This window comes from Heteronotia binoei, chromosome 3 (assembly GCF_032191835.1).
Source record: "Heteronotia binoei isolate CCM8104 ecotype False Entrance Well chromosome 3, APGP_CSIRO_Hbin_v1, whole genome shotgun sequence".
In the NCBI taxonomy this organism is placed as follows: Eukaryota; Metazoa; Chordata; class Lepidosauria; order Squamata; family Gekkonidae; genus Heteronotia; species Heteronotia binoei.
The window spans coordinates 73043584-73057999 of NC_083225.1; the positions used below are offsets into that span (position 1 = coordinate 73043584).

Sequence of the window (14416 nt, forward strand, 5' to 3'; positions counted from 1 at the left end):
AAATGAAGTAAACAAATAAATAACTGCAAGTGTCCATTTCCTCCTATCACCAAAAAGAAGAGAAGAAATTGGATTTATTCCCTGCCCTTCACTACCCGAAGAAATACAGCTTGCAGTTTCCTTTCCCTTCCCCTCTCCACAACCAACACCCTGTGAGGTAGGTGGGGCTGAGAGCTCTGACAGAAACTTCTCTTTCCAGAACAGCTTCTGAGAGAGTTATGACTGACCCAAGGTCACTCCAGCAGTAGCATGTGGAGGAGTGGGAAATCAAACCTGGTTCTCCCAGATAAGAATCTGCACACTTAACCATTACACCAAACTGGGTCTACACCACTTTGGTGTGTGTGTGTGTGTGTGTGGCTTTTTAAAAATCAGCAAGAAGAAGGGACACAACAAAGAAGCCAAGGAATGAGTAAAAATGTTCCAGGGCCTATGGAAAGCAGCTTTGCATGTATATAGATTCCACTGGAGTAGTTGAGATGGTCCAATGCAGCAAATACTGCAGAAGCATCCAATCTGCACTCTAAACACTAACAATTTTATTGTAGAAAACCCTTTGTCAGGTGTGAGTCCCCATGGCCATCTGCAGTGAGGTGAATCAACAGGTAGTAGGGTTGTTGTCACTGTTTGTTAATACAGAGAGAGCAGACGGAAAAATAACTATGAGCAGTAGGTTAAAAGGCCTTGTTTATGTCACTTTTATACAAAACCAAAAGAGCAATCTGTTGGTCTTTAAAGTGCCACAGAACTCTTTGTTTATGTGGAAACAGTACATGGCTTAGTGTGGGAAATATCATTTCCCCATATCATTATTTTTCAGCTCCATGCAGAGCTACAAAATACAAAAAAAATATGGAGAATGCAAGACTAGCAATATGCTTGAATACACTTCACTTAGCATTAAAAGAGTGTATCTTGTTCCTTTAATTTTCTTTAAATGTGCAGGAAACATGACAAGTAAATATGCTTAAAATTCACATGCAACATTTAGTTGTTAAACACAAACTTTTTTTGTGCTGAGATAGGAAATTGGGATCCAACAGTTATCCTGCACACTGATACATGATCTCTGCTTCTATCTCATCATAAATCCTGGGAGAAAGCATGCAGTGAAATTTAAAGGACAATGTACTCTGTGAAACTTTAAGGGGATAAGATGTTGTTATGCAGTGTGGCTGTAGATACTAAGACACACTTCTTCTACTGGTACTTTCTTCCTAGGTCTCAAAATATTTTTATTCTAGAAATGAAAACTACACAATATAGCAATTTAGCCTCACTGAAGTGCTGGGTGAGAAAAGAAATTAACACACACACACTTTTTTCTGAGAGAGAGTCACTTTCTTCTTGAAATGCAGAACACTCATCCACCATAAAAATATAGAAAATACAGAATCTGCATTAGACCCCAGAAAGTTCCCAACCTACCTGTAAAACCTCAGCAGCAGGTGCCCCCTTCATGGCATCTGATGTGGAAGCAGAAGCTGCCTTCTTTCTCTCCAAGCTTCGGGTGGGGGATGGCTTGTAAGGAGATTTAAGAGGGCTAGCTGGTGCTACACGAGGACAGATATGGAATACTAAAGAGTTATAGAACAATAGCAAGAGCAATAGGGGACACAGACAAAAGAAGTGAGAAGGAGGAGGGAGGAAAGCACATCACAATCCAGTCAAATGAATTATCATGCCAATGAATTATCTGCATTTTCACAGTGACCTATTGATCCCAAATGCCTTTAGTAAAATTATAAATGTTAAATATTAGAGTTTTGAAGTGTGAGGTGTATTTCAGCAGGTTTTTAAATTAGATCAGTCCTAATAAATTTAAAAGTGTTCTTTTGAGAAACATCAGTGGCTTATGTTAATTTCTCCTTACCACTTTAGATGTTTAAATTGTATCCCTTACCCACAGCAGTCAGTCCAAAAACTGACATATGTTACTGATATTACTAGCTTTACAAATAACTTCAAATTAGAGCAGTTCATGGCCTTATGTATCATTATTGTCATTTAGCTTAGCTATTCATAGCTATATATATATTCATAATTAAAGCACTTATACAGGAATATTTAGGGCCAAGGTTTATAAGGAGCTCTTTTTTTTGAGGATTCACATATTATGAACATAAAATTAAGCTCTACCAAAAAGAAGGACTTGGTTCAGACATAAGGGCCAACTATGGCTTGCCACAATGTGAATGAGCCTCAGGAACCCTTGGACTCAAGGGTAGTTCCCTCTGCACTCATATGCTAGAATCTAATTAGTCATTTCAATATTTTTGCAGCAAAGTGCAATTTGCCTTTATATCCACTGGCAAATTGTGTCTCAGTCTTTATATTACTTTGGAATCCTGGTTTTTCAAGGAAAGCCAGTTTTGGTGTCCTGGAAAACTATGATTGGCTACAGACTCATAGACAACTCTTTAGCTGGCCACACATGAAGTGAAGAAAGAAGGCGCTGGTGATAATGCAAGCTTGAAAATACTCCAGGCTTTGCCTACCCTTATAGCTGAATCAAGCTTAAGTTTCTCCAACCAATTTTTGCAGTGTGTCTTACACATTCCTAAAGAGATTAAGTTTACCTGAATCATTGTATTGCTCAGAAAGCATTAATGAACTTCTGCTTCTGGCTAAAGAAGCTTGTGTGGGAGTCAACAGTCGAGAAATTAAAAAGTTTTCCATTGGACTAAGATGCATGCGATGAGCTGAAGGATGGAAGCAAATGGAAAACATTTAACTTAAAGTGGGGAAAAGCCACTTCTGAAATCATGCAAACAAATATAATGAATGATCAAAAAAAGGAAAGGAAAATCAGAAATGTATAAACAAGATATTTTTCTCTGAAATAATTATTTGGTTCCAATTTTTTTTCAATCAAATTAACAAAATACTCTGAAGTAGCCAGACAAAGGGTTTCCCATATTTATAAGTTACACAACTTGATTAACAGTTCAATTCTTGCTTCATGAATTAGGTTACTGAACATTGTGGAAAATGCCTTTTTGATCTGATAAAAAGATCAAAAATAGCCACATATTTGTATATGACATCCCTCATCTCTTGTATCTAAGCCTTATGTTGGTTTCTAAATGAACTGGTATATTCCTATGCTACCCTTTCTATATTCACATTTGATAAGTCTTCAGGTAATTCTAAACATTAATTAGGCTGGTCCACAAACTGCTTATTTAGAGGTAGCAGTTTAATCAATAAAGTACTAGAACGGGATCTGAAGCCTTTCCACCAGCAAAGGAGTAGTCAGCAATACTCTTGCATTGACAACACTCCTACCCCAAGGTCCAGTGCATAAGTTATCCTAATCTTTCAGCTGTGGGACACATTCCATGATTTCTGTATGCAGTCCTGGAGTCCTCTCTTACAATGGAGGCCCAAGTAGCAGCCACTACTAGATCCGCCTTTTTTCATCTTCGGCGGGTGTGGCAGTTGGCCCCTTTCCTGGAGCACAATGACTTAGCAATGGTGATCCATGCTATGGTCACCTCAAGAATAGATCACTGTAATGCTCTCTACATGGGGCTACCCTTGGCGCTCACCCGAAAACTACAGCTATTGCAGAACGCTGCAGCGCGGCTGTTAATGGGGCTCCCCCAGTGGGAGCACATTCGGACAGTGCTGAGAGAGCTGCATTGGCTACCTATTGTGTTCCGAGTCCGTTTCAAGGTGTTGGTATTGACCTTTAAAGCCCTCTATGGTCAGGAGCCTGTCTATCTGCAGGACCACCTTTCCCTACACGTTCCCCGGAGAGCACTGTGTTCAGGGACAAAAAATCTGTTGTCCATCCCTGGACCAAAGGAGGCTAGGCTGCAGCTGACACGAGCTAGGGCCTTCTCAGTGGCAGCGTCAGAATTGTGGAATGCTCTCCCGGAGGCCATAAGGGCCCTGTGTGATCTCTCTACTTTCCGCAGGGCCTGTAAGACCGAACTGTTTCGACAGGCCTTTGAGATCTAACCGAGAGAGAACTGCCACCCTACATCATTATAGAGTACCATGATCACCACTTATACTATATTATATTGTGGTGATACAGCACGATGAAATGAAATGTTTTTAAATAATTTTAAACTGTAATTTTTATTGGTTAAATTGTAAAAATGAATGTTGTTAGCCGCCCTGAGTCCACTTGCAGAGAGGGCGGGATAGAAATTTAAAGTAATAAATAAATAATAAATTTCTGGGTCAGGGTTGCCAGATCCCCTCACGGATCCGATGGGGTGTGTTCCAGGTGGGGGACACAGTATCCCTGACGCAATGACATCAAGCGACTTTATTGCATTAAGTACACTGTGCCAGAACACTCTAGTATTTGGGCAAAAAGTCTATTGGTTTTTTTGCCCTCAAAACCATAGAGTTTTCCCAAATACCAGAGCACCCCAGTGCAACGACATCACCCAAAACTGAACACATTGCATTGGGGATGTTGGGCAGCAATGTCCCTGTTTGAGGGTGGAGTTTCCCTCACTAGCCAGCTGGTTGGTGGCAGATCAAACCCCCAAAAGCAGGGGCATGCCTGCTGGGACCTGGGGGCTGGTAACCCTAGACCTGAGCATCACTGGCTCAGTCTTGAAGATATTGCATTTCTATCCCGCCCTCCACTCCGAAGAGTCTCAGAGAGGCTCACAATCTCCTTTACCTTCCTCCCCCACAACAGACACCCTGTGAGGTGGGTGGGGCTGGAGAGGGTTCTCACAGCAGCTGCCCTTTCAAGGACAACCTCTGCCAGAGCTATGGCTGACCCAAGGCCATCTCAGCAGGTGCAAGTGGAGGAGTGGGGAATCAAACCCGGTTCTCCCAGATAAGAGTCCGCACGCTTAACCACTACACCAAACTGGTTCTTGGTGATGTTGGTTGGTGGTGATGATTTGCTAAGCAGGCACGGCGCAACCAGTTGGCTCTGCAAAGATTGTTAGAATAGGATTTTACATTCTGTGGCAAAAAGACAACCTCTTGAACATCTGTGACCAAAAAAAGTTGGCCAGAATCCTAAACATAACTACATAGAAATCAGAGTAACATACCTATGTACTAATGGAGCATTAAAAACTCTAGCCTTAAAGAAAACAAATTTTCACTTAAGGTTTGCCACAGAAAAAAGCCCTCTCTTATCATCAGTTTTGCTGTCAAGTCACAGTCAACTTATGGTGATCCCTGGTGGAATTTCCAAGGCAAGAGACATTCAGAGGTGGTTTGCCAGTTGCCATTGCCTCTGCATCGTGACCCTGGACTTCATTGAGAGCCTCTCATCCAAATACTAACCAGAGCAGACCCTGCTAACGAGATCTGACAAGATCGTGCTATAATTGTCTACTGTAATCAGATATTAGCATTCATTGATTTTTGTAGGCTCCTGCTGAAACAGAAGCCTACATCCAGTAAACAGACCTCTCAATTTAACTGACTCCAGCATAGGAGCCCAACATCCTGCAAAGTCTAGAGGTGGCAGAATTGGCAAGTGGGAGCTACCCCTCCAGATAGGGTTGCCAAGTTCTCCTCGTCCCGGAGCGGAGGACTATTGTACCATAGAGTTTTCCCTCCCAAATGGCTAGAGTGTCCGGGAAAACTATAGTGCGCTGTGCACCACTGTGCGCCATCGCGATGACATCACTTCTGGGTGATGTCATCGTGCTGGTGACATAGGGGGAGCCGGCAGGTTGTGAATCTCCTGGGTGGGGGAACCCCCGCCCAGACCAGGGGCATGGCAGCCCTACCTCCAGACCTGAAACAGCCCCAAGGAGTTGCTATTTACCCAATTGGATAAACTTGTTGCCCAGTAGCCAAGGTCCATTTTAAGTTAGGAAAAGAGCATGAGGAGGAAACTTAAGCCCCCTCTCTCGACTTGCCACAGTGTCAATCAGAATCATGCTCATGTGTGCTAGCAAGTTAAGGTCCAAGCCTGGAAATCCGTGACCACATTAGGTGGCAGGATCAACTGCATATGTGAGGTCTTTGTTTGCACGATTAGCCCCATACTGAAGATGCAAATCTCAAGATAAAAGACAGCAGCTTGTTTATAGCTACATGGTGAGTTTCTATCAGAGATGACATTTGAATCAGAGAATTTCTCGTTCTCAGCTTTTAGCTGCTATGCTACACTAGTTCTGTCTGTTCATGAACTGAATGTGTCATCTTACCATTCTGCACTTTGTTCTACTCCAACAAAAAAGATTTCTTGAACATAGCCAAGTCTATTCTCATGTGGCCTGGAGTCTCTTGAGGTACTGGAATTAAAACCTTCCAAAGGAAACAAGGTACTTTGATGCTTTTAAAAACAGACAAAGATATAGAGTGTAATCCTTACAGCTTTTGAATTTTTTTTACTAAAATTGTGCTTTGAGGACTTTTTTTTGAGCGTTCAGGTTATTCTTTTCTCAGAGGAGAGAAACTTGGTTTAAACTAAATAACCCTAACTACACTAATATTTACATTGATTTTGCTAAATTCAACTGCCATAGAAAGATTAACAGATAAGAAAAGGGAACGGAAATCATTAGGGAGGTGACAGAGAGAGAGAAAGAAATGCATTTCAAAAAAAAAGGAAAGATTATTTTTGGTGTGATACAATGAGGAGTACATTCACTTGCCTCTGTCTGGGGAATAGGTTATTGTTGCTGTGGAGGAGGAGAGACGCTTATTGATAGGGGACTCCATTTGCTTTGGCAGATTCATTGTAGAAGCTGAAAGTTTGTCACATGCTGCAGAGAGATGCATTGAATACATTTTTATTTATTCCACAGTGCCTGAATGCTCCCAAACCTAAGCTTTCACTGTGTTAGCAGAGACTTTACGATTAGATCAGGACTGAGGGCTGGAGAGGTCTGTCAATCCTATTAATTTCAGTGCAAGGTAAGAATCTTTCTGTTTGCAAATTTAGCATTTCAGTTTTACATATTATGCATATTGGCCAACTGAACAACATAGTATTAAACAAAATAATAATTGCACCATCTTGTGTAACATCAGTTATTCAGCTGTATTGTGGAGAAGCAAGAGGACTTTCCACACTTTCTAACTTACAGACTATCATTTGGGGCCCACAAAAGTTCAGTGCAAAAGAAAAAGAGATCTATCCCCATCTTTTTCCTCCTAAGTTTGAGATCAGGCTACAGTTTAGCATGTTAGAAAAAGCATGTCCCCCTCTTCCTCCTTAAACTTGCAATCCCTGAAATCAGGGCCTGAGAGAGGCAATTTAACAGCATCTGAGCCCAGTCTGGTCAAATGCAAGATTTCATCTGTCCAAGGCAGGTTCATTAGGAAATAAAACAGTATTCAGTAACAGTGGTCTTTTTAGCTTCTGTAAGAGGATAAGTTTTCACAACTTATGTTGGCTATTAATAATGGCATATAGTTTATTCAGGCTTAAAACAGCCTCATATCCTATCCTTCTTCTAAGTAGTCCAGGCTTGTGTGCTTTATCATCAGTAGTTTGAACTGATATTCAAATGATGCGTTTCTGCAATTAACTTTGTATTATAGCCTAGTCTAGGCCCACAGACAGCACTTTTATGTAAGCAAGTGTGCTGAACACAGCAAAGCGTTCATGTGTTGGGGCATGCAGTCCTAATCTTGTGAGGATGCAGTTTAAAACATACAGAATCTCTATCTTTATTCTCTGTTCGGTGCCTTTCAATTTCCTCTCATTCAATATATGCTAAAGTGTTCACCAGCAGGACTGGTGAGATAGCAATAGATCGGTCATTCCTAGTTTCCTGCTGAGGCTACACTGCTATTTGCTTTCCTAGTATATTACATTTTTCCAAAATTTTCTTTGGTGAGCCAGCAAGACAGGAAGAGAAAGATGCAATACTCCTCTTTCCCTCATTTGGAAGGCAGAAAATTGCAAGCTTTGAGTTATTCTTAAGTAACACTGAATTAATTTTATTTCCGCATGATAACTGTATCCCTGTAACCCAACCACTAATATAAATTAGTTAGATTCAGGCTGTGTTAGCTGTGTTGGTCTAATATAGCAGAACAACGTTTGAGTTCAGTGGCACCTTTAAGACCAACAAATTTTTATTCAAGGTATAAGCTTCTGTGTGCAAGCACACTTCTTCAGATAAAGTGAAACAAAACTTCTTCAACCATTACCTTTTTTGGCGGGGAGGGGAGGTTAGTTGCCAGGAAGGGCTAGTTAGAATCAAGATGTAACTGGATGATTATAGTTGAGACTGGATTAAGATCTGTGAATAGCAGTAAATTAGCATACAAATGCAAGCATTAAACAGATGTGAGAACCAAGTTTGAGTCCAGTGGCAACTTTGTTGGTCTCAAAGCCCAGTTACTAATGCATCTTGACTCTACTAGCCCTTCCTGGCAAGTATCCCCCCAAATGTAACGGTTGAAGAAATTTTATTTCACTGTATCTGAAGAAGCATGCATGCACATGAAAACTTGAATAAAACTTTGTTGGTCCCAAAGGTGCCATTGGACTCAAACTGTTCTATAAATCAGTTACGTATGAAAGTATGGTGGATACAGCGTTGCTTGTACTTTTGTAATACCACATGCTGCACTGCTTGCACTATGCTGGCCTGGGCAATTTTGTTGTTCACATTGTCATTTAATTTTATATTCCTTGACCCATTGCATTAGTATTGGCATTCAGTTTGAACTCCTAGTTCTAGTGTATTGTTCATTTGCACTGTTTGTTGTCTATTTTATACTGTTATGTCTACATTGTTCCTCACATTGTCATTCTATTTTGTACTCCTAGTCCTATTGCATTGTTCATTTGATGCCCTATACTGTATGATTATTTCTTTTCTCTCTTTCTGTTCTCCGTAATCTTTATTGACTCTCAGTGAGAAAGGTGGGCTATAAATAAGGTAAATTAAATAAGGTAAATTAAAAAGATAAAGATGGTTGGGCTGTCCACGGTCAGACTTGGCCAACAGGTTTTAAATCCACTTCAATATTGTCCTTTGTGAAGAATTTACTTTTTTTCTTCCTAGAATAAATGGCACTTTTTGAATATGGCAGAATATGTGGCATGCACCAAGGGAGCTAATCCAGCTATTCTGCTAATCCCAGTGTCTACAGAACTTTATTCCATGGAACTCAGTGATAGTCACTGAGAAAGATGCCAACCCTTATTTTACACACCCAGGGAAATGCTGATTGCCACTTTGGGTCAGGAAGCAATTTTCTCCAGTTTGGCCAGGGATCCTGGAGGTGTTTCTTTTCCTCCTTCTTCTGGGCATGGAGCAGGGGTAACTGGCAGCATGGGTAGGAGGCATTTGTTAATTTGCTGCATTGTGCATGGGGTTAGACTAGATGACCCTGGAGGCCCCTTCTAACTCTATGATCTTTGACTAGTTCCTATTTTTTGGACTTGCATTTGAACATGCATTATGATTGCAGACTGTGTGCTGGGAAACATATGATACAGAATGTTGGGAAGTGTTTTATATATATATGATGGTTTTGTAGATGTATATAAAGGCATTTTTCAAGTAAGCACTTGCAAATGTTTTGAGTGGACAATAACATCACATAGGTGCAGATGATGACAAACTGCGAATAAGCAAGAACATCTTGGGTCAGCAGATATAAAACTCTTGTAACCATTAAATAAATGTTTGGTATCTAAACCATTCATTTATATATGCAACTTCTAAATATTAGTGTGGAAATACTGAGTTTTACTGTCAAACAGGTTTTTACCATTTCTTATTTCTGCTACACTAACAAAAGGTTAGATTAGCCTTCAGCAGGCTAAATTGCCTCCAAGAAAAGTTTAACTGCAACCCATAATGTTCTCATTCCAGAGGAATTCTGGTAAGGGTTAGGACTCCATCTTAAACTACAGAGATAAATTATGGGATAAGTTGATTATTCCTAATGAAAAATAATTATTAAATAATTAATCCTGTTTATATTGTATACTTGTTTTGAACCAGCTTATATCAACATACATTTTCACCTCCATAGGCACATGACAAAATATGACACATGTTTGTGCCCCACGGACAAAAGAAGATGAACTTGAGGGCTACAGATAATGGGGAACACATCTGAAATATCACTATGATGTTGGAATGTCAAGCATGCATTGTTTCAGTATAGAGAAAAAGCAAGATACACAGTACAGTGACTGCATGGGTACAGTCCACCAAGCCTCCTGCTGCACAGTCTCTATTCCTTTTAATAGGATTTTGTGCACATTTTCTAAGTGGAGAAGTGACAGCAGAAGAAGCCCTTGGAGGAGACTGTGCCCTCAACTCCCAGTTACAATGCCATCAGGGGTTGAGCGGAAATAGCAAAGAACACAGCAGTCAGGAAGTGGATGAAAATCAGTGGATGTGTTAAAATGATTTGAAAAGTTATAAACACGACACTAGGGCACTGTGAGTCACTCAAATACCATTGGAGGGATCTGCAGCAGCAGCTGAAGCCACAGAGTCTGGAAGAAGGGTGTTCGCAACTAAACCTGGAGGGGGTGGGATATTTTCTGATTCGCCTACACAATAGAAAAGAAATCAGAGCGAAGAGAAGTGAAAGATTACTTAACAAGACATCCAGTGTATTAAAAAAAACCCAAATATGCAAGGAATTTTTAAATAATTCTTCCTAGAAGAGTAAGATTTCCTTTTCATGATGCAAATATATGTGCTGCATCATTCTGAAAATCATACTACCTTAGCTTTAATAGGAACAGTTGGATGGTAATCCTTGAGACAGCTGTGTTATCAATAGAAAAAAGATGTTTTTTCTAAGCATAATGTATTGGTAAAAGCTGGTGAATTTAAACAAATCTGAATGATTTCTGAAACAGAAAAGCTAATATATGGTTGGTGGTAAATTAATTAGCTTTGACATAAACCAAAAAGGAAAAGGAACAGCAGAAAGATCAAAAGAGAAAGGGAGAAAAATTTGCTTTCCACTGTAAATACTGCAGCATCACTGAGAAGTCCCCTGCGATTTCAGGAGTGCCTGAGACAAAAATAGATTATCTTCTGCAAAGTCATGCAGCGCAGATAGCCATTTGTGAGACTGTTCAGTGTGGTGGTTCATTTCATGCTGTTATTCTTGATATATTATCTACATACACAAACTTTGGCAGTGGCTTGTTTCCAAGACGATACCAGGGCATGAAATCTGCTATGCAACAACAAAACCTTTACTACGCACGTTACATAGCCTCCCTCTCACATCATAGATACCATCAAAGTAGATTTTTCTCCAGTCGCCCTCTCCCCCTCACATATTTGCAATTTGGAATCTGCAATGCACCCAAGCTCGTTCCACTCACCATCTCTTTCGCCTGCAGCTAGTGCTCCTCCCCACGACCATCTCTTCTGTTTCTGCTCTAGCTGCTGACTGCGCTCCAGGGATCTCCGCATCATAGCCTCTAGTCGTTCCTGGGTAATTAGTATAAAAATAAAAGGTAAGCCTGGTGTTTTCAAGCCCCTCTGGTAGCAAATCAAATGTTTATCCTGACTGCACGTACATACACTGGGTAAAATCTTCCTGTACTGACACAGCAGAAATAAATAAGCAAAGGAGGCATCTCTACATCTACTCACCTCCCAGTATCTGTATTCTTTGTCTGCAGTCCCTACTGAGGTCACTACAGAGGCTGAAGTTAGAAGCACAAGTTACATCACCTCTGAGCATCTGCTCCTACTGGCAAGACTGCTGGTGTGGCTCTGTCTAGGCTTAATTTGTTTAAGAATAATGCATGACAAGCATTAACTCTGTCATCTCAGCAGCACTTAGTTTCCTCCGTCAGTGGCAGAGCTCAGCTGCTGCAGTGATTCCTCCCCAACCACACATAAATAAGGTTAAATATGCAATCAACAATGGAAAGATCCCTACTGTCCAGTGCGGAAAAAATCTTATAAAATAACACTATTGCTCGTTATTGTCATTATTCCAGCTAACAAGAAGTCAATCAAGTTGGATGAGTGGAAAATGCAAAGGTCTAGCCATTTCTCAATCCTATTCCTAACTTCCATCATCATTTCCCTTCTCTACCTTCAACACTGTCTGCTCCCAAAGCTACGGCATTCTTGTCCGTTCTCTCAAACTTTCAAGTGGCTTTTATGTAGGACAGACTTTTATTTCAGATTTTGTTCATCCTTCTTCTTTTTTAACTTAGTGGGCTGTAACCACCAGGCTCACAAGGTAGTCTGGGGGTAGGTTGCAATTTCTGACAATAGCATACCCACAGAGTTGTGTGGAAAAAATAGAATAACCTCTTGTTGCTTTGAGATCATTGGACAAAGAGCTGGGTAAATATGGGCTAAAACAAATTTTCACAACAAATATAATGTCACTAATGAATTCTACATTTTACAGACAAAATAAATTAATAAAAGATTATATTCAAGAAGGTACAGCTTTACAGGTTGGACTCAAGGGACTGCCTGTTTCAAAACAATGAAACGTTGGAAATGAGCACATCACAGGGAAGACTTCTAGCCCAACTTTGTGTGTGATACGTTAGCTTTCTGTGTGAAGGGCAATGTTAAGATGGGGTACTTAGCACAAAGCAACCTGCCTTATATCCTCACCACCCATGAACGTGGAAAAAGGATCCACTGCATGAAATCAGTTATTAAAATACTACCCAGGGCTTTTTTTCTGCAGGAGCGGAGCTCCACTTGGGTTGGACAGGGGAGTGGAGCTCAGCTCCACTTGGGTTGGACAGGGGTCCGGCTGGTCTGGCCCACCATGTAGCAGTCATGTGCTCCCTCCCAGGTCAGGCAGTGTGGCCTCATATGCAAATGCGTGCCTGCTGCACTTTTCCTACAAAAAAACCCACTGCTTCTACCAGTAATCTGCTTTCAGATATCAACATAACAACGCTGCCCTTAGCTAAGGTCATAAAAGATCATGATCAGACATTGAGAACACAGCACACTTCAGCTATGATATAGCCATTTAGGACTTCACAGGTCAATTTCAACAAAAAATATGTTTGGAAAGCTACAGATTATGATTCAGTGAGTCCATGGCAGAAGCAAGATTCAAAATGGAGGTTTCTTCGTTTGTTGCTCAGTTTCTCAGTTATGATGCTATACCAGATTCGATCCTTCCTGCGCAATTTGGTCTATTCCTCCATTCAACAGTTTCTTTTCTAGTCTTTGCCCCCTCCCCCAAGTCAGAATAAAGAGGCGGACACAATTAGATTGGTAAAAACTATGGGCCACTTTATTAAATAACAGCAATGACAAGGGCAACCGAACTGCGGCCAGGTCAGGGCCAGGGGTCTCCACAGATGGCTCACCTGCCTTTTCAGCGGGCGAGAGACCCGCCCCCCCCACCTGGAACTGTGTGCCACAGCTCCCGTCAAGCAGGCCCAGCAGGGAGGCTCGCACCAGAGGGCCCAGACATCAGACATGAGTCTCAGCGAAAGGCACCCATCCAATCGAGTCTCCAGGACAGTCTGCATTCACACACCTCGAGCCACACCAAAAAAGTTTATCCTGCTAGACCCCTAACTCCCCAAAAGCGGGAGGCTAACCGGTCCTCCCCAGGCTGCATAAACCCCGTAAAACCTGCACTAAAAAGTGACCAATCTATAATAAGGCACCATCCCGAAGCCAATTCCTCAATCCACTGATATGCTATGCAGGGTAGGCAAAAAACACACCCCAGCCATAAGCCAAACAGCCGAGGAGTAAAAAATTCCTACCCGGCCCCTCCCCAAAAGAGGCGACCAGCAGATGCCTACATAACAAATGGGGCGGGCGGAAGGGCCGAGAAGCTCAAGAGGACTGCAAGGAATGGAGCGGAGGCTTCCGAAGGCACGCAGAAGCCCCGCCCTCTGCAAACGCGCCAAAAGTGTGCTAGATTGCCTGCTCTCTTGTCCGGAGGGGGCAAAATTTCCTCGGCAGCCACGCCGTGATGTGGCGGGCTGCTGGAGGCTCCGGATCCTTTCCAGTAGAAACATATAAAACCTGGTCTAAAGATTTTTTAAAAATTCAGGACTTCCGGGATTTGGAGAATGCTGAGCTGACCTGCCTCCCTAAGAGGGGCAGACTGGAGCTTCTGTTCGGGGTAGTAAAGGGCAAATTTTTGCCTTCTGCCTACTTTTCTCAGTGAGAGATTATTCCGAGATACACACAGGAAACTTTGAGGTGATTTACCTTGGCTAAAAGGGAGTACCGGGGGTGGGGGCCTACTTTGAGGCTTTGAGGGATACCCGGAGAAGAGTTGCATATTCGTCATCTGCAGAAGCTTACAGAGTCATATATTTGACATAAGCTTGACAAGATCCTAATCTTCTTTGAGACTGCTAAACATCTGATGCTGTACGAGACCAGTGTTGATTTGGAAAAACCTTAGAAAAAGGTACTGATTGCTATCTACCATTCTGGGACTATTTTAAAGCAAACAAAATAATATTAGAAGGTGGGAAAGAGAAAGTTTGAAAGCTTGGAAGAAGAAGAAGAGA

The 14416-nt window shown here is 41.6% G+C and overlaps 1 protein-coding gene across 4 annotated transcripts in view; it reads right to left on the minus strand.

Annotated features, from left to right (window-relative positions):
- MAP7D2 (MAP7 domain containing 2) overlaps positions 1-14416 on the minus strand; it is a 101201-nt gene that overhangs the window by 22569 nt on the left and 64216 nt on the right. For 3 of the 4 annotated variants that reach the window (XM_060234055.1, XM_060234054.1, XM_060234056.1), the window contains 3 exons: positions 11267-11375; positions 10379-10474; positions 1429-1553 (listed from right to left, as the gene is read on the minus strand). In XM_060234055.1, coding sequence (XP_060090038.1) covers positions 1429-1553; positions 10379-10474; positions 11267-11375 — 330 coding nt within the window. Of the gene's footprint in view, positions 1-1428; positions 1554-10378; positions 10475-11266; positions 11376-11540; positions 11731-14416 lie in introns of those variants that run through there. The other variant, XM_060234057.1, reaches the window with a different exon arrangement.